At 46.3% G+C, this 20,342-nt stretch overlaps 1 protein-coding gene and 1 pseudogene across 1 annotated transcript in view; both read right to left on the bottom strand.

Moving 5' to 3' along the window:
- LOC137646043 (U3 small nucleolar ribonucleoprotein protein MPP10-like) overlaps positions 1–20,342 on the bottom strand; it is a 203,449-nt gene that overhangs the window by 172,391 nt on the left and 10,716 nt on the right. The window contains exon 2 of the mRNA XM_068379187.1: positions 2,787–2,928. Coding sequence (XP_068235288.1) covers positions 2,787–2,928 — 142 coding nt within the window. The remainder of the gene's footprint in view (positions 1–2,786; positions 2,929–20,342) is intronic.
- LOC137646183 (5S ribosomal RNA) lies at positions 10,357–10,475 on the bottom strand (annotated as a pseudogene).

Raw genomic sequence — 20,342 nt, 5'->3', positions numbered from 1 at the left:
ATATATATATATATATATGTATATATATATATATATATATTTATATATATATACATATATATATATATATATATATATATATATATATATATATATATATATGTATATATATATATATATATATATATATATATATATATATATATATATATATATATATATATGTATATATATATATATATATATATATATATATATATATATATATATATATATATATATATATATATATATATATATATATATATATATATATATATGTATGTATATATATATATATATATATATATATATATATATATATATATATATATATATAAATATATATATATATATATATATATATATATATATATATATATATATATATATATATATATATATATATATATATTATAAAAAACCAAGACCCTCGTCCAACATCCACCAGGACTGATGCTCCCCAACTTCAATACCACAGTGAATGACCAACCGTTAGAACAGGTGGACCAGTTCTCCTACCTAGGGAGCATCCTAACATCAGCTCCCACAAGCAAAAAGGACGTGGAGAACAGGATCAGGGCAGCCCACTCCGCCTTTGGCCGACTCAACTGCCGTGTATTTAACAACCACGTACTGACAATGACCACCAAAATAATGTTGTTCAGGGCAGTAGTCCTCTCCACGATCCTGTATGCATGTGAAACATGGACGCTATATAGAAACGATCTTAAAAACCTAGAACGCTTCCAAAAAATGAAAGCGAGGCAGATCTTGAATCCCCTGGGAGAGCCACACCACCAACATTGAAGTCTTAGAACGTGCCTCGCTGACCAGCGTGGAGGCCACCATCATCCACCACCGCCTTCGCTGGATAGGACACGTGCATAGGATGCATCCATCTAGGCTCCCAAAGAAAATATTCTACGGAGAACTGACCTAGGGCACCAGACCACGAGGAGCCCCGAAAATGCGCTATAAAGATCAACTAAAGCGCACCCTGGCTCTAACTGACATCGATCCTTCCTCATGGGAAGAAACAGCCAGGGACAGGAAAACCTGGAGGAGTACAGTACACCATGGCACTGTGGACTTCGAGGAGAGGAGGAGGCTAGGAGGAGAAGAAGGAGAGAGCGATTAGAACAGCCCCGCCCACCACCTACCCTCCCTTGTGAACACTGTCCGCGACTCTTCCACCACAGACTAGGACTTAACAGCCACATTAGACATAAGCATCCACCCCACAGATAGGAGGCTGATGGCTAACGACAGAACCCAATACTCGGACACGAGTGGGCGCCGACGACGATATTATAAATAAAGTATATATATATATATATATATATATATATATATATATATATATATATATATATATATATATATATATATATATATATATGTTTATATATATATACATATCTTTTTCTGTGTGAGGATACCTTAACGTGGTATAAAATGTTTTTGTATCACCATGGCCAGCTAAACTGTATTAGTAAGGCCCATCCATTCTAAGTTGGTTTACTGTGAGCAGTCAGACAAAAGTTTTCCACCCTTCATCTATAGTTGGCTAGCATGGTGATGAAAACTTGGCTAGCCTCGTCAAGAATAAGGACATTTGTAATAAACATAATTAATAGGGATTATTTCTTATGTTTTGTCAATGCAAAAATTGCCGGCTAACGAATTCCTTTAATCCACTATTGTTTTTCAACTACATCTAATTGATCAGTCCACACAGGATAATAAAAAAGCTTACCAGAAAGTTCCAGAAACTGGTTATATCAGAATATTTTTCACTACTCGTAGGGCTATCATGCCTTTAACAATTAAGGAACTGACTGCTTAGCCCAACAACATTATCAGTATTGGGTAGAAGGCACGTTCATAATCAGGCAGAATGGAGAAGCCGAATGAACATTACTAGATTATATGGCTGATGCTGTAATTGTTTGTCACGTGATACCTCAAGAATTACACACAGACATATCAATTAGTTAATTCCAAACATAAACATACACACATGCATGGTTTGTGACAAATCAAAATGCCAATTACCTTAGTGATCCACTTATAGATACTGAAGCGGCCAAATATGATCTGGACGTTGTTAATGGGAGACTCTATGGTAAAGGACCAAGGGGAGGACTTTGGCCTCAAAAAGAGGAGAAAGATGATGTCCCATCCAGGAAAACACTGAACAAAGCAGAATGGCAGCGTCTTTCTTCACACCCGATCACCATAAAAACTTTTTCCTCAAAGAGTGTACATCAATTTCTAGGGATTACCATCCTCCTTAAGAATACATTATCAACATTACAGGCCACACAAGCAATAAAATAAATACCAACAGGAATACAGTACTGTCTAACAGGAACAAGAATGTAAATCTTAGCAGGTTTTTATAGATAAAATGTTAAACCAGCTATAGTTATCGGGAAACCACTGGAAATCTGTCCTAAATATTTCTCGCTGATGAACATTTAATAATAAAATTACCTTAAAGAAAAATCAGAAGATGAAAAAAAATTAGTAGAGGGCAACAGAAGTACATCTGTACCATTCAGCCACTGAGAGAAAATTGAGAGCTATGTGGCCTGTCAGGTGGGCTGGGCTTCCCACCACACAGCAGTACGTACTGTACTACCACATCATTAAAGTTTTAACAGACGTTTGCAGTTTTGCTGAAAGCACACACTTATTAAAAGATGAGTTTGTATTCGTGTAGGAAGAAAAAAGTACTGAACAAATTTCAAGTGATGCAGTCTTTACAATGAAAAGAACATAGGGGGGCTGTAAATTTTTACCTGTTCCGCATCTAAACCTTCTGTGTTTAAAGAAGGAAGAGTGTCACCTGATGCAGGTAAGCTGTATTTTGTTTCTTCATCTTTCACAAAATTGTAAAACTTTCCAATCTGGTTAGCCCATAAATGATGTTTGTCATTAGGTCTGAAACAAGAGATAAGAGACATTAATATCATCATACAGAAATAAAGAAATCAGTTGCAGTGTTACACATCTTACAATACATAAAAATATTACTGTACGGATATTGTTTGAAAATATTTCAACATTTTATGGTACATTCAGAACCTCGTTAATCACAGGTTCTGTCTTCAAGGATTCAGTCATTCGTAATAGAGAATCCTATAACCTATTAGATAAAAAATCACGTATTCACGGTTTTGAGATTAGTACTCTCTCGGCCTGACGATTTCAAACTGACTGAGGTCCTCTGCCCTCGACATGTTTCATGCCCATTCCCTCTCCACATAGCACAGCACCCCATTTCTAGAAGACTCGACCTCAGTCTCACATCGTCTCTCTTCATGTGTGCATCTCCCACTTTAGTCCTTTTTGTGTAGAATAATGTTGATGAAAAAATCCATACACATAGTGATTTTAGTATAAAATGTTAAGTACATTACGCTAGATTACACAACAAACAATTGACGACTCAAGAGTTGCATCATGCTTCAGATAGATTTATTGCGTAGAACTTCGTACATAAACAGTTGGTGCTATTGTACAATAACGAGACTTGTTCATTTAATTTTTATTGTGTTAGCATATTCATTATACATTAATGTTACTGTTATATTAACTACTGCACGGTAATCTATACAAAATAGAGTACCATACTTTACAGTAGTAATGTAAATATAGGTTATGTGTAAGGCGAGTTTGAATGGCATGAGTTGACCTGCAGAAACCGCTATCAGTGTCACCTTAGCTAATTAAGTACCGTAGTGATAGTACAGTCAGGCCTCTTCTTACGCGAGTTCTTTCTTCGTGATTTCACTTAAACATGACCCAGAGAACCGCAATACCTATTAAATAAAAAATGACAAATTCGGAGATAATTTGTATTTTTCCTAACCATACAAACCTTAGCTATTTACATTGGGTTTACCTTTCGGCGTAGCTGAAATGGCGAGCCATTAGACTAGCTACCCCTCCCCCCCTCACACACCGGTGAACTGCTTCACTTCACTTAGAGGTAGGACTTGTCTTGGGGGACAGGGCTGGTGGGCAAATATGTGTACAGTGAACCCTCGCTACTTCGCGGTTCGACAATCGCGGATTCACCACTTCGCGGGGTTTTCCCATAACCCATATATATATACATATCGCGGATTTTCCGGAAAATTCGAAAATACCGCGAAATCTGAAGACAACCAAATACGATATTTTGTTACCTGTAATTCCATTAATACTGTAATTAGTAATATCTGCTCTTACTGATTGTTCATTGCATTACATATGATATATAATTCAGCACAGAAAGAAATAAAACACGAAAAGAGAATGTGATCATACGATAATTCAGTACGTAGTAAAATTAAATCGAACATGAAACGCAAATCAGATGCAGTCATACCATATTAGAATGGTGTGTACTGTAATGGATGTGCTTCTTTTCCATGAATCTTTTGTATGTATACGTACGTAGTACAGTACTGCATCCAATAATATTCTTTGTTGCAAAAATCACATTTCGAATACTGTAAGCGTACGAGAGAGAGAGAGAGAGAGAGAGAGAGAGAGAGAGAGAGAGAGAGAGAGAGAGAGAGAGAGAGAGGCGTAAAATAGCGTACGTAAATTTTTATTATTATTGTTATTATTATCATTATTGTTGTTGTTTTTAATAAAATTATTATTGTTATTATTATTAATCATTATTATTATTATTATTACTGTACAGTATTATTATCATTATTTATTATTATTACGGTATTGTACTTAATCTACGTACAGTACGTTCATTATGTGCGGGGCATCTTCTATGAGTAACCAACGCATCATAGTACTGTAAGACGGGTTGTGATTGGTTCAAGCGCTGATAGATGACGAATCAAAACTCAAGTTTTGTTATCTAGCCTGTGATTGGTGTTTTGCCCGCATCTTCTACCCGCAGCATCAAAGTTCTCGCGGGGCTGGATCGTTCACTTTCTCTTTCCGCGTATTGCTGAGTAGACGTTCTTAAGTTTGTGAAGTTTAATCTGTGCTGTGTGCGACTGTTTTAAGTTGAACTTTTTGTTGAACTTTCTGTTAAATCCTACTGTACAATGCCTCCCAAGCGTTCTGCTTCTAGTAAGGCTGGTAGTGAGCCTAAACGCCACCGAAGGATGATGACGATAGCTGAGAAGGTTACGCTTCTCGACATGTTAAAAGATGGTAGAAGTTACGCGGCCGCCGGCCGCCATTTTGGCATCAACGAATCCACCGTTCGCTATATCAAAAAGGACGAGGCGAACATTAGAAAGACTGCTGCAATCACCTTTAGCAGATCAGCGAAGCGAGTCGTTACAACGCGTAATAAAACGATCGTACGCATGGAAGGTGCTTTAGCTGTGTGGATTGCCGACTGCCGGAAGAAGAACATAGCGTTGGATACGAACACCATCCAAACAAAGGCTTTGAGCTTATATGAGAATTTTGCTGCAAAGGAAAATAAAGACGACGACGGCAACCATGCTGAAGATGATGATGATGCAGATGATCCTCAACCAGGGACATCCACTGATTCCCAGCCTCAGAAACGTTTTTCCGCAAGCAAAGGATGGTTCGCGAAGTTTCAGAAACGCTTCGCCCTGAAAAGCGTTTCCCTGCATGGGGAGTCTGCTTCCGCTGCTGAAACTTACGTGAACCAGACTTTCAAGAACATTATCGCTGAAGGTGGATACAAGCCGGAACAAGTGTTTAATATGGATGAAACCAGCTTGTTTTGGAAGAGAATGCCGTCGCGAACTTTCCTGTTCAAAGAGGAAGCCAAAGCCTCTGGCTTTAAGGCATTCAAGGATCGCGTTACCCTCGTGATGTGTGGCAATGCTGCTGGATTTTTGTTAAAGCCGGGGCTTATTTATAAGTCGAAAAATCCTCGCGCTTTGAAAAATAAAAATAAGAATCTCCTTCCCGTGTACTGGATGCATAATCGAAAAGCATGGATTACGAAGATGCTGACCACCAGTGTTTCATCCCGCAAGTCCATGAATATCTCTTAGAGAAGGGCTTGCCATTCAAGATCCTTCTCCTTATGGATAACGCTGGTGGACACGCAACTGACCTGTCGCGTGAGGGCGTTCAGGTTGAGTTCCTGCCACCCAACACCACGTCATTAATTCAACCGATGGACCAGGGGGTTATCAGGGCGTTCAAGGCCCTCTACACGAAGAATACCTTGGCGGACCTCGTTGCGTGTGTGGATGCTGCCCAAGATGACGAGGATGAAGATTTCAACTTGAAGGCGTACTGGCGGCAGTACACCATAGCCACGTGCCTGCAGAATATTCAAAAGGCACTTCAAGAGATGAAACCTGCAACCGTGAATGCGAGCTGGAAGAAGCTGTGGCCCGATATTGTTTACGACGACAAGGGATTTACTCCGTCGGAAATCCAACACTCTGCAATACGGAAATCTGTGCAGTTGGCTGCCATAATTGGAGGTGACGGGTTTGGCGACATGACGACTGAAGACGTCGACGAGTTGTTGGACTGCCATTCCCAGCCCCTAACTGACGCAGACCTCGAAGACCTGACGAAATCGGCAAGTGAGGAAGAGAGTGAGGGTACCCAGGAAGAGACCCAAGAAAATGTCGAAGAAACGGGCTTAACATTAGAACGGCTTGCCAAGTTCTGCAACCATATGAAGGAGGCGAAAGAAATGTTACAAGAGTGGGACGAGGATATGGTTCGCTCGATGCAATTCTCAAATAAGGTCGATGACATCATGACTCCCTACAGGATGCTCTTGGATCGAAAAAAGCAGCAGCGGCAACAACTTCCGATCACAATGTTCTTCCAGCCTCGCAAAAAAGAGCCAGTTCCTCCTGCTAGTACGCCTTCGGAAGAAATTGAAGAAGTTTCCCAGGAAGAAGTTGAAGAGGTGTCCCAGGAAAAGACACCTCCGTCTGAAGAGACGTAAAATACTATCATTGGCTGCACAGTAGAACACATCATCAGCTTCATCATCATCATTTCTACTGTGCAGCAAATTCATCGCCATCATCATTCAAGTTTTTCTTGAACTTCTTTCGTGGTGAGTACAGTAACAATCTTTATTTTTTACTTTAACCTGTTTTATAGTTTAGTAATGTACGTACTGTATGCATTAAGTTAAAGGGAAGGTTTTAAAAGTCTACATGTTGTAACCTATCATATTTTTTTTGTTTAAAATTTACATTTACGTACGTAAAACAATCTCTCTCTCTCTCTCTCTCTCTCTCTCTCTCTCTCTCTCTCTCTCTCTCTCTCTCTCTCTCTCTCTCTCAAATTGTTTTCCTGCTTTGCTACGTACAAGTACTGTATAATTTATATTTGTAAGGTAACATATTTTGTAAATGCTTTTACTGTAAATACTGTATGTACTGTATCATTATTTATCACTATCATCATGCGCGTTAAATGCCTTGTTTGTTCTGAGCGTGGTTGTTTACTGAGCGTACACGCCGTCGTTTCAGGCGGCGTCATAAAGAAAAACATTTCATTTGGAAGTCCTAAGAAAAATACGTAAACTAAAACATTGGTAATAAAAAAATCAACATACAGTACTGTATAATCAATATAATCGATGCAAAAACTAACCTATACATATATGTGTACACTAAATGAGTTTGTTTCTTCATTATGATCAGAGATGAACGTAAACAAAACATTGGTTGCCATTTTTTATCGTGCTTTTTAGGTGTTTAGGAAACACATGATATAAAATCGCCTTTAATATTTGTGCCTGTTTTAGTTTAGGGTGCTGTAGTACATGCATTAAGTGTTCTGTACATTAAAGGGTGGTTTGTTAACAGTACTACGTACAAGGGAAGGTTTTAAAAGTCCGAATATACATGTTAAATAAATAGGTAAATATGCTGTCAGTACTTCGCGGATTTTCACCTATCGCGCCCGCGTCTGGAACCTATCTACCGCGATAAACGAGGGTTCACTGTAAATAGCTAAGGTTAGTATGGTTAGGAAAAATACAAATTATCTCCGGATTTGTTATTTGTTCCGTAACCGAAATACAAACCACGCTATTTACATTGGGCGACTTACCCCTTAGGAAGGGTGAAAAGTCCCCAGCCATACTGGCTTTGGCTTTACCCGGGGACTCAGAATCCGAGTGAGTCGCACTCGTGAAAAGGAGTCCCTGCACCTCACAAGTTCCTTGTTCCGCAAGGAAACGTGTGGCCTACATAAGCTTGTGTGTGAAGGAAGAAGTGTGACCCGTCCTAGGCAGTTGACCTGGAGTTCCAGAAGGAACTCTGGGTTAAGACGTTCCCAATACCACCTCGTCAGGGTATGGGGGACGCGACAGTATTGACTCAATACTCGGAAAACAAGGAAGCATGGTTTACCTGCAGAGGTTTGAGGTCAGCTATGCAGAGACCAGGATGCTGCTTCCCCAGTAGAGGGGACGATGAAGAAAGAAGTAAGGGCCAGACATACTTCTTTCGTTCATGCAGACTAAAACCTGATAACAATGCCCTCAACCTTCTGCTACCTGTCCAAAAAGGAGCCTGAGGTTAGACCAGCTGTTGTGTAGCCACCACAGAGCGATAGAAACGTATCGATACTCCTGTGGGTCACGTCCTGCAGGAAGCAGGCTGCACATGAGGACAAACTGCAGCTGTTCCCAAAGATAATCCCTCGATTCCTTTACTGGCAAGAAGGAGAAGGTTTGGGTTATCTGATACAGAATGGTGACTCGAAATCTTGAAGGAGTTGGACCGAAGGGCTGGGACCTCAAGATTCTGAGTCTAAAAAACAACTCAGGAGCGAACCTGAATGTTGCCTTCCCCTATTCCTTAGAAAGGGCGGAGTCGTACGAGACCAAGAAGATTGCTTACATACTGGCCGAGGCCAGAGTGAGCAGGAGCACCGTCCCCCAAGACGGAATACGATCAGAGGCCTGACGCAATGGTTCTTGAGAAGATCTCTTAAGGGACTAAAAAGTCCGAACCATGCTCCATGGAGGAGGTCTCACTCCGACTTGGGGCAGGGACGTTCGCAGCTTCGCATGAGCGGAGATAGGTCCGGCGGGAAGGAAAAAGTCTATTCCTTTCGGCCTGAAGGCCAGGAAAGGCTGAGTGACAGGCTTCACTGGCGAGAGCGGAAAGGAGTTTCCTCCTGCCGAAAAGCAATAAGTCCGTTATTGCTGGAGAAGAGGCCTCAAGGGAAGAGGTATCTCTCCCACGACACCAACCACAGAAAACTCTCCACTTCGCCTGGCAGATACCTGCGGATGACTATCGCAGGTGACGTGACCTCCGCTCCGCGACTGTAGCGGGTTGTCTCTTCTTGAGGAGGCAGCGTAGTGTCTCCAGACGTGAAGCCGAAGCGATGCCACAGCTCGTGAAAGATGTTGTAGTGTGGTTGTTTGAGTAGCCTGTGCCGTGGGAGAAGCTCTCCCGGGAGTTCCGGCAGGGGAAGCAGAGGGTCCGGAAACCGTTCCGCATATAGTCACAGTGGAGCTCTCAGGGCCATCGAAAGGTTGACAGACAACCTGGTCTTGTTGAGACCCATTCTCAACAGACAACAATGGTGGGAAGACGCAGGCGTCGATGTTGTCCCATCATCACCGGAAAGCATCTTGCCAAAGAGTCTTGGGATCTGAGACTGGGGGGAAGAACAGCAGAAGCTTGAAGTTCCAGGCTGTCGCGATCAGGTCCCCCAGGCCAGGACTCGCTGGTTACTAAAGGCCAAAGACCCCCAGGTACCCTCTATCTGCGAGGCTCTGCTCAGATATTCGGAGAGAACATTCCTCTGCCCGGAATGAGCGAGCCGATAGTGGTATTGAGAGGACCTCGGATCATCTCAGTATCTCTACTGCAAGATGCGAAGGTATGAAAATGCGTCCCTTGCTGGTTGGAATACGCCAGTACCATGAAGTCGTCGCGCACGGAGCGACTCGGCAGGAACTGTAGGATCTGTAGAGGGGCCAGACTACGGCCCCTAAGCCTGCCTGAATGATGGAGAAGTATCCTTCAGGTCCTGACTATAGGCCTGAACCGGAACATGCCCCCCCCCCACCCCCCCTTTTCTTTGACGAGTCCGAGAACAGCATCAAAATGTGGGGAAAGGACGAGAATATCCACTCCTATCAAGAGGTTCCATAGGTCAACACCCATTGCAGGTCTAAACGTTCCGCTGGTCCCATAGGGGCCAGAAAGTCCGGTTAATAGTTGCTTTGATACCACCGGAACTTGGGCCGCCCCACAGGGAACTTATCCTGAGGCGACCGTTCGGGACTTTAGACGGGTCAATGAGGAAAAGAGACCTAGGAAACGTTCCAAGGTAGGGCTGAAAGCTCTGCTTGACTGAGAACAGGTACTGCAACTCTCCTCAGCCTTGCCACAGTCAACTGAAGGGAAGGCTCGGAGAAGGAGGCAACAGCATCTAGCATCCCCGGGCGGTCACCCATCCAAGTACTGACCAGACCCAACGTTGCTTAATTTCGCTGATTGGACGAGAAGCGGTGTTTCCAACGTGGTAAGTCCGTTGACTCAATATCATGGCTAGATACTCCAGATGTTGAGGCAGAAGTAGAGAAGGCTCCTAGCAAATTACCATGATCCCTCACTCATGGTAAGGACCCGGAAGCTTGTCCCGGCGTTGAAGAAGGTCGAACCCGAGCCTACCGGAGTTGACCAGACCTCCAAAAGGCGAAGGAGGCGGAAGCCTGCTCCTGAGCGGCCATGAGGAAAGCAGGGAGAGTTCTCTGGGGAAAAACCTGCGATGCCGCGGCGGGATCGCCACACCGCATCTTAAGTATAGGCTGAATTCCAAAAGCTTCCTGGAAGATGGATGGAATGGAAACTGGAAGTACCCGTCCTTCCAATCCAGGGCCTAAGGAGTCCTGCCGCCTCGTTACCAGTCTGATCGATTCTGCTGTTCCACGCTGGACGAAGTTTGTTCGACAAACTTGATCAGAGCTGAGAGGTCGACGACGGAATTCCCGTCTGAGATGCTTTCCTACGAGAAAGGATCGACTGAAGAAGCCGGGGGGGGAAGCCGTCGACGACCCTATGGAGGACCTTCTCCTAAGGTATGGATCATTCTGCCCAAACGGGCAAAACTCTTGCCAACCTCATGGCATAGAGGTTCAGTGACACTGAATTCTCTGACAGAGACGGAGAGATGGTAAGAGCGAGGCGCGATATCCTTGGCTGATCACGGATATCGTGCAGGAATCGGCATCGGGAAGCTGTTATCCGGATGAGTAACCTTAGGCATCCTCCTAGCGTGAGACCTGCAAGGGGGGGTTGCCAATCCTAGAGTTTGTGAACTCTGCCGCTCCCTCTAGGATTATGCCCCCCCGGGAGAGCCTCCCGTGCTACCTGTCCCTGACAGGAGGGGACTGCTATTGGACACCTTGTCTTAGCTGCCGTAGCCGGTCCGATAACTTAGGCTGACGAGGCTGAAAGAAGAGGCGCTGGAGGCCTGCAGGGTCTGGAAGAAAACGCCTTGGAGGAGTGAAAACGGAAGTCGACTTCCTCTGCACAACCGCTATCCATGTCTCTGTCCTTGGGCACAAACAAGCTCTTCCCAAGGATGGAAGAGTGTCTGAGCTTGTCGACATCCACGGATGAGGCACCCGAGAGGAAGCCCTCTGTCACTGCGTCTAGATGGTCCAACATCGAGCTTGCCCGCAAGTTCGAAACTTGGCGACGAAACGCCAAGGTGCTTGAGCCCGAGAGGAGGAAAGTATCCATGATCTTCCTGGAGCTTCCTTGTACAAAACCTCGGGTCGCAACCGAGGAGGGAAAGGACCTGGTAAGCCCCTTCCACGAGATGGAGAAGAGGAAGGGCTAAATCAGTCACCCCTTGCCCGACGGAGAAATCTTGAACGGAAAGCTCCCTGGCAAGACCCTTCCAGGGAATGACGAGGAAGGGCTAACCCAGGTTCTGGAAAGAAGAATGTTGCTCAGACCTCCCTGAAGATTCTTCCTGCTCTTGCATGTGCCATGCTCTGCATTTACGGGGTGAAGACCGTATTCTGGAAATACGCTCCAGAAGACTCGCCAGGCTGGCCATGTTGCGAAACCCCGACAGGAATCGCGGTCGCAATCGCCCTGGCGCTCGCGCGATGGTAAATCAATGGTTTGTGCGTGGCCAAACGTGGAAGCGCCCATGTGCGGGCACGCAGGAGTGCAGACGAAAGTGCGCGAAGGAGCGCAGAAGGAGGGCGAGCGTGGTAGGAAGGGCGAGAGCTGGTGGTCGGAATCCGAAAGTTCACAGGTGAGCGATGACCCGTACGCGAGCAATGGATACTGCAGGAATCGAGCCGACGTTCGCGCGATGGAACACCGTAGGCTCGCGCGATGTACTTTAACACCGTTGGTTCGCGCGACGGAACACCGTCGATTCGCGCGACGGAACACCGTTAGTTCGCGCGATGGAACACCGTTGGTCCGCGCGATGGAATACCATTGGTTCGCGCGCGGGCGAACATTGGAGCGCACGTGCGAGGGCGCGCGGGCACGTGGGTGTGTGGTCGCGCAGGCACGTGGGCGCGCGGGTGAGCGCAGGCGGTCGGGAGACCGATGGCGCGTAGGCGGGCGATGGCGCGTCTTGGCGAGCGATGGCCCGTAGACAGAAGGCGCGCAGGTGCATCAGGAAGGTGAGCGCTGAAGCGAGCTGTCAATCAGGCGATCCTGGACGGTGAGGAAAAACCGTTAGCGCCCATTGGTGCGTGGCAGGAAAGGGCGCGCAGATGTGCACTGGCGATTGAAGAAAGCTGGCGCACAGAAGGACAAAAGTAAAGGTGAGCGCTGGCGAGCAGGAGGAAGATCTACGGCAAGACTCAGCTACAGCTACCGGAGATCGTCCACAGCAGGCGAGCGCTAGATCGCTACTGAGGGTGTCCAGGGGACCTGACACGCGTGGCAGATCGATGGCGATCGTTGACGCGCAGGAGATCGCTGACGAGCAGGCGAACGTTGACGCGTCTGTGGTCGCTGGCGAGCTGGTGATCGCTGGAGAGCAGAAGGCAACGCGTGGAATCCTGTGCGTAGAAGAAGAGTCCTTGTCCAAGACCTGAACCGAAGTTCTAGATTGCGAGGGCGAACGTGGGCGCACAGGGCGCGTATCAGGAACCAACAGGAACAGCAGCGACAATAAACAGGAGAGCGCTGGGCGTTGGAGATCGATCCCCGGAGAGATCTAAAGAGGAAGGAGCTGCAGGCTGCATACGGAGATTCAAAAGGGCGCCTCTTAGCACCCTTATAGCTTACGACGTAGCGGACAGTGAGCCTTACGGCGAAGGCAGCAAACAGCAATAACAGCAGAAGAGTCCTCCGAAGAGGAGTCTCTATGAGTGTACTCTCTCGCGAACGAAAGAGAAACACTTCGTAGAAGAGACGGGTCAGCCAGTGACCTAAAAAGAGCAATCCACCGAAGAGGGGCTCCTGCAGTTGCCCAGCCCCTTGAGCGTAACTGCAGGTGCGACCGCTCAGCACCAAGAGCATAGTCGCACGAAAAAAAGGCAAGAAGAACCCCCCAAAGGGGAAAAACTCAAGCCTGGACAGGAAAACTTCCCTCGGAAGGAAAGTTACCCACCCAAGGAGGCGAGCCTCCTGAGTGTTCTAAAATGAACTGGAGAGCTGTCAATCGTCACGGGAGTACTTCCAGGAGAAGGAGATACGCCCCTGACGAAGATCTATAGGGGAGGCAGCAACAGCCGAATCCCCAGGCCACAACAAGACAGCTCACTCCGTTGTCACATTACAGAAACAAACTAGATCCGTAACTGTGAAAAATAAAAACAAAAATCATTAGTTAATATTCATTCCCCCGGGAAGGCTCCGAAGAGGAATCCCGAGGGAAAGGAACACAAGAATTACACAACAGGCACTTGCCCTCACAACCACTTACACTCACGGAAGGAGAGCTGTAACCAACACAGAATTATAACAATTATAATTATGTAACTATGTAATTATGTAATTTGAAAATGAATGAACACTAAAGAAAGAATGAAAACCCCGAAAGAAATTGCTCTACAAAGCTGAAAAATCAACAAATATATTTTAATTATAAAATAAATTTTTGAATATACTTACCCGGTGAATATATAATAGCTGAGCCTCCGGCGGCTCGACAGAAAAACACACAAAAACTCGCGAGCGATCGCTATGAAGGTTGCGGGTGTGCCCACTAGCGCCAACTATCGGCCAGATACCGCATATACATGTAAACAGACCCAATTTTTCTCATCCCGCTGGGTCTCTATCGGGGAGGAAGGGGGGGGCCTTTAATTTATATATTCACCGGGTAAGTATATTCAAAAATGTTATTTTTATAATAAAATAAATTTTTTAATATACTTACCCGGTGATTATATAAGCTGCAGCTCTGCTGCCCGACAGAAAAACTCTACGCTCAAAATCCGCCAGCGATCGCTATGCAAGTAGGGGGTGTACTTCAACAGCGCCATCTGTCGTGCAGGTACTCAGTACTCAATGTAAACACAGAACTCAATTTTCTCCTCGGTCCACTGGGTCTCTATTGGGGAGGAAGGGAGGGTCCTTTAATATGTAATCACTGGGTAAGTATATTCAAAAATTTATTTTATTATAAAAATAACATTTTTCAATATTAAACTTAGCCGGTGATTATATAAGCTGAATCACACCCAGGGGGGTGGGTAGAGACCAGCATTAATTGTTTACATTATTATGAGCTAAGGATTTTGTATTTCATTTTAGCAGTTATTCAAAATAACAAACATAAAATAAATAAGTACCTGGTAAGGAAGTCGACTTGAACAAATACTCTGCCTTTTTTAAGTACGTCTTCCTTACTGAGCCTCGCGATCCTCTTAGGATGCTGAGCGACTCCTAGGAGCTGAAGTATCAAGGGTTGCAACCCATACTACAGGACCTCATCAAAACCTCTAATCTAGGCGCTTCTCAAGAAAAGAATTTGACCACCCGCCAAATCAACCAGGATGCGAAAGGCTTCTTAGCCTTCCGGACAACCCAAAAACAACAATAAAAAACATTTCAAGAGAAAGATTAAAAAGGTTATGGAATTAGGGGAATGTAGTGGTTGAGCCCTCACCCACTACTGCACTCGCTGCTACGAATGGTCCCAGGGTGTAGCAGTTCTCGTAAAGAGACTGGACATCTTTAAGATAAAAAGACGCGAACACTGACTTGCTTCTCCAATAGGTTGCGTCCATTATACTCTGCAGAGATCTATTTTGTTTAAAAGCCACTGAAGTAGCGACAGCTCTAACTTCATGTGTCTTTACCTTCAGCACAGCATGGTCTTCTTCATTCAGATGGGAATGAGCTTCTCGTATCAACAGTCTGATATAATAGGAAACTGCATTCTTTGACATAGGCAAAGAAGGTTTCTTAATAGAACACCATAAAGCTTCTGACTGTCCTCGTAAAGATTTAGTTCGTCTTAAATAGAACTTAAGAGCTCTAACAGGGCATAAGACTCTTTCTAGTTCATTTCCAACCATATTTGAAAGGCTTGGAATATCGAACGATTTCGGCCAAGGGCGAGTAGGTAGCTCGTTTTTGGCTAGAAAACCAAGCTGTAAAGAACATGTAGCCGTTTCAGATGAAAATCCGATGTTCCTGCTGAAGGCGTGAATCTCACTGACTCTTTTAGCTGTGGCTAAGCAAACCAGGAAAAGTGTCTTTAAAGTGAGATCTTTAAAGGAGGCTGATTGTAGTGGCTCGAACCTTTCTGACATCAGGAATCTTAGTACCACGTCTAAATTCCATCCAGGTGTAGCCAAACGACGCTCCTTCGTGGTCTCAAAAGACTTAAGGAGGTCCTGTAGATCTTTGTTGTTGGAAAGATCTAAGCCTCTGTGACGGAAGACTGTTGCCAACATGCTTCTGTAACCTTTGATAGTGGGAGCTGAAAGAGATCTTTCTTTCCTCAGGTATAATAGGAAGTCAGCTATTTGGGTTACAGAGGTACTGGTCGAGGATACTGATACCGACTTGCACCAGTTTCGGAAGACTTCCCATTTCGACTGGTAGACTCTAAGAGTGGATGTCCTCCTTGCTCTAGCAATCGCCCTGGCTGCCTCCTTCGAAAAGCCTCTAGCTCTAGAGAGTCTTTCGATAATCTGAAGGCAGTCAGACGAAAAGCGTGGAGGTCTGGATGTACCTTCTTTACGTGTGGCTGACGTAGAAGGTCCACTCTTAGAGGAAGAGTTCTGGGAACGTCCACCAGCCATTGAAGTACCTCGGTGAACCATTCTCTCGCGGGCCAGAGGGGAGCAACTAACGTCAACCTTGTCCCTTCGTGAGAGGCGAACTTCTGCAGTACCTTGTTGACAATCTTGAACGGGGGGAATGCATAAAGGTCTAGATGGGACTAATCCAGTAGAAAGGCATCTATATGAACTGCTGCTGGGTCCGGGATTGGTAAGCAATATATTGGGAGCCTCTTGGTCATCGAGGTTGCGAAGAGATCTATGGTAGGTTGGCCCCATGTGGCCCATAGTCTCTTGCACACATCCTTGTGTAGGGTCCATTCTGTTGGGATGATTTGACCCTTCCGACTGAGGCAATCCGCCATGACATTCATATTGCCTTGTATGAACCTCGTTACTAGAGAAAGGTTTAGATCTCTTGACCAGGTGAGGAGGTCCCTTGCGATCTCGTACAACGTCATAGAATGGGTCCCTCCTTGCTTGGAGATGTACGCCAAGGCCATGGTGTTGTCCGAGTTCACCTCCACCACTTTGCCTTGAAGGAGGGACTTGAAGCTTTTCAAGGCCAGATGAACTGCCAGTAGCTCCTTGCAGTTGATATGTAACGTTCTTTGATTCGAGTTCCACGTTCCCGAGCATTCCCGACCGTCTAATGTCGCACCCCAGCCCGTGTCCGATGCGTCCGAGAAGAGAACGTGGTTGGGGGTCTGAACAGCCAGGGGCAGACCCTCTCTGAGGTTGATACTGTCCTTCCACCAAGTCAGTGATGACTTCATCTTCTCGGAAATGGGGATCGAGACCGCTTCTAGCGTCTTGTCCTTTTTCCAGTAAACAGCTAGATGAAATTGAAGGGGACGGAGGTGTAGTCTCCCTAACGAAACGAACTGTTCCAGGGATGATAGCGTCCCTATCAGACTCATCCACTGTCTGACTGAACATCGTTTCTTCTTTAGCATGTTCTGGATGCATACCTGGGCTTGACTTGTTCTGGGGGCCGACGGAAAAGCCCGAAAAGCTTGACTGTGAATCTCCATCCCTAAATACACTATAGTTTGGGATGGGACCAGTTGGGACTTTTCCATATTGACCAGGAGACCCAATTCCTTGATCAGATCTAGAGTCCACTTTAGATTCTCCAGACAGCGACGACTGGAAGAAGCTCTTAGAAGCCAGTCGTCCAAATAAAGGAGGCTCTGATATCCGCTAAATGCAGGAATTTGGCAATATTCCTCATCAGCCTCGTAAACACAAGAGGAGCTGTGCTTAGGCCAAAGCACAGGGCTTGAAATTGGTAGACAACCTTTTCGTAAACGAATCTCAGAAAAGGTTGGGATTCTGGGTGGATGGGGACGTGAAAGTATGCGTCCCTTAGGTCTAAAGAGACCATCCAGTCTTCCTTCCTGACCGCTGCTAGAACTGACTTTATGGTCTCCATGGCGAACGTCTGCTTTGTGACAAAGACATTCAGCGCACTGACGTCTAGCACCGGCCTCCACCCTCCTGTCTTCTTTACCACTAAGAAGAGACGGTTGTAGAAGCCCGGGGATTGATGGTCCCGGACTTTGACTACCGCTCCCTTTTGTAGCAAGAGAGACACCTCCTGCTTCAAAGCTAGCCTCTTGTCTTCCTCTTTGTACCTGGGAGAGAGATCGATGGGAGACGTTGCTAGAGGGGGTTTGCGGACAAACGGGATCTTGTACCCTTCTCTGAGCAACTTCACAGATTGTGCATCTGCGCCCCTTTTCTCCCAGGTCTGCCAGAAGTTCTTGAGTCTGGCTCCCACTGCTGTCTGAAGAAGGTGGCATTCAGACTCTGCCTTTAAAGGACTTGGTACCTTTCTTCTTCCCACGTCTCCCTTCGGCACGAGCACCTCCTCTGCTGGAGGCTCTGCCACGAAAGGGCGGAATGAATCTGGACGCTGGAGTGTCCATCCTGGGTCTAGATACGGTAGGCAAAGGGGTGGCTTTGCGGGCAGAGGACGCAACCAGGTCATGGGTGTCCTTCTGAATCAAGGAGGCAGCAATCTCCTTTATCAATTCCTCTGGGAAGAGACACTTTGAGAGAGGAGCAAAAAGAAGTTCCGATCTCTGACACGGTGTTACTCCAGCTGACAGGAAAGAGCAAAGGTTTTCCCGTTTCTTGAGGACCCCGGATACGAACGAAGCCGCAAGCTCACTGGATCCGTCACGTATGGCCTTGTCCATGCAGGACATAATGAGCAAGGAAGCTTCCTTGTCAGAAGGGGAGATCTTCCTGCTCAAAGCTCCCAGACACCAGTCCAAAAAGTTAAAAACCTCGAAGGCTCTAAACACTCCTTTCAACAGATGGTCTAAGTCTGAAGGAGACCAACATATCTTAGAGCGTCTCATGGCTAGCCTGCGGGGAGAGTCTACTAGGCTTGAGAAGTCGCCCTGGGCAGAGGCAGGAACTCCCAAGCCGAGAACTTCTCCCGTGGCATACCAGACGCTCGATCTGGACGAGAGTCTTGCAGGGGGAAACGTAAATGCTGTCTTCCCAAGGTTCTTTTTGGACTGCATCCAATCTCCTAACACTCGTAAAGCTCTCTTGGACGAGCGGGCGAGGACGAGTTTCGTAAAGGCAGGCGCGGATGACTGCGTGCCTAAAGCAAACTCTGACGGAGGAGAGCGTGGGGCCGCAGATACAAACTGATCAGGATACATCTCCTTGAACAGTGCAAGAACTTTCCTAAAGTCCAAGGAGGGTTGCGTGGTCTTGGGTTCGTCGATGTCCGTATGTGGGTCGTCAATGTGTGCAGCGTCGTCATCATCAGAGAATCCATCATCTGAAAACTGAGGAGGAAGCGGCAAAGGAGTAGGAATCGGCTGGTCAGCTGAGTCCGGCAGCACGGGTGCACGCGTGACTGAACCGGACGCAACGTCATGGAACTGTTGCCCAGTCTGTGAACTGGCAACAACCATAGCAGCGCGGGGACGCAAAGCGTCTACTCCAGACTGTCTAGTCTGCTGTGGGCAAGTAGAGGTAACCACACTGGGTTGCGGAGGTTGACGCACCGCGTCAAAACAAAACAACTTAGGCTGTTGTTGTAACTCGCGAACGTCAACGGAAGGTTCCGTGCGTCGCTGAACGTCAACATGCGGCTGGCAGGGTACACTGGAACGCATGGGTGGCGGGACTCTCACAGCTGGAGTGCGGGAGAAGGTAGCCTCAGCGTCCACTGGACGCACAACCGTGGGTGGTTGTAGGCTAGAGGTTGGTGCAGCGTCAACCTTCTCCGCACGAAAGTCCTGCATCAATGACGTTAACTGTGACTGCATGGTCTGCAGCTAAGACCACTTAGGGTCTACAGGAGCAGGTGCGGCAACAGACGGTGTTAATGCCTGATGCGGTACCGCTTTGCCTCTCTTAGGAGGTGAGCAGTCGTCGGAAGACTGCAGCGAGTCCGAACTGACCCAGTGGCTACAACTGGGCCGTTGGACTTGCGCGGAAGGGACCGACTTGCGCTTAAGAGGCCGCGAGACCTTGGTCCATGGTTTCTTTCGAGAAACCTCTTCCGCAGACGAGGAATAAATGGGCTCTCTCGTCTTCATGTGGGTGGGGCGATCTTGGTTAGATACGCCCAAAACCACGGAGGGAACGTCTGTTCGCTGATTAAAGCCTCTCGAACCCTTTGGTCGTACGACATTGCTTCTCCCCTGGGCTTGGGAGCTTGCAAGAGGTCCCGGACTGGGAGGACGACAGGCACGAACAGACGAACCCTCAAGCGCAACACTATCCACAACACTTTCCACAACACTACCACTCACTTTATCACTACCCACTGCACTCTTGCACTTCAACTCCTTGACGTCTGCCATGAGTTGGTTACGGTCACTAGCCAAGGACTCGACTCTCTCATCCAGAGCCTGGATGGCACGCATCATATCTGCCATCGAAGGTTGTTGAGTGCTAGAAGGGGGATCAGGTGCAACCACTACAGGGGAAGGAATAGGTTGTGGGGCATGAGGAGAGGAAAATTCAACGGAGCGAGATGAACTTCTCCTGACTCTATCTCTCTCTAGCCTACGTGTATATTTCTGGAATTCGATAAAATCGAATTCCGAAAGCCCAACGCATTCCTCACATCGATCTTCCAATTGACAGGTCTTATCCCGACAATTGGAACAAACGGTGTGAGGATCGATAGAGGCCTTCGGAAGACGCCTTG

This window comes from Palaemon carinicauda, chromosome 8, assembly GCF_036898095.1.
Source record: "Palaemon carinicauda isolate YSFRI2023 chromosome 8, ASM3689809v2, whole genome shotgun sequence".
Taxonomy (NCBI): Eukaryota; Metazoa; Arthropoda; class Malacostraca; order Decapoda; family Palaemonidae; genus Palaemon; species Palaemon carinicauda.
The sequence above is the reverse complement of the archived record's forward strand: the minus strand, read 5'-3'. Positions and strand labels throughout refer to the sequence as shown.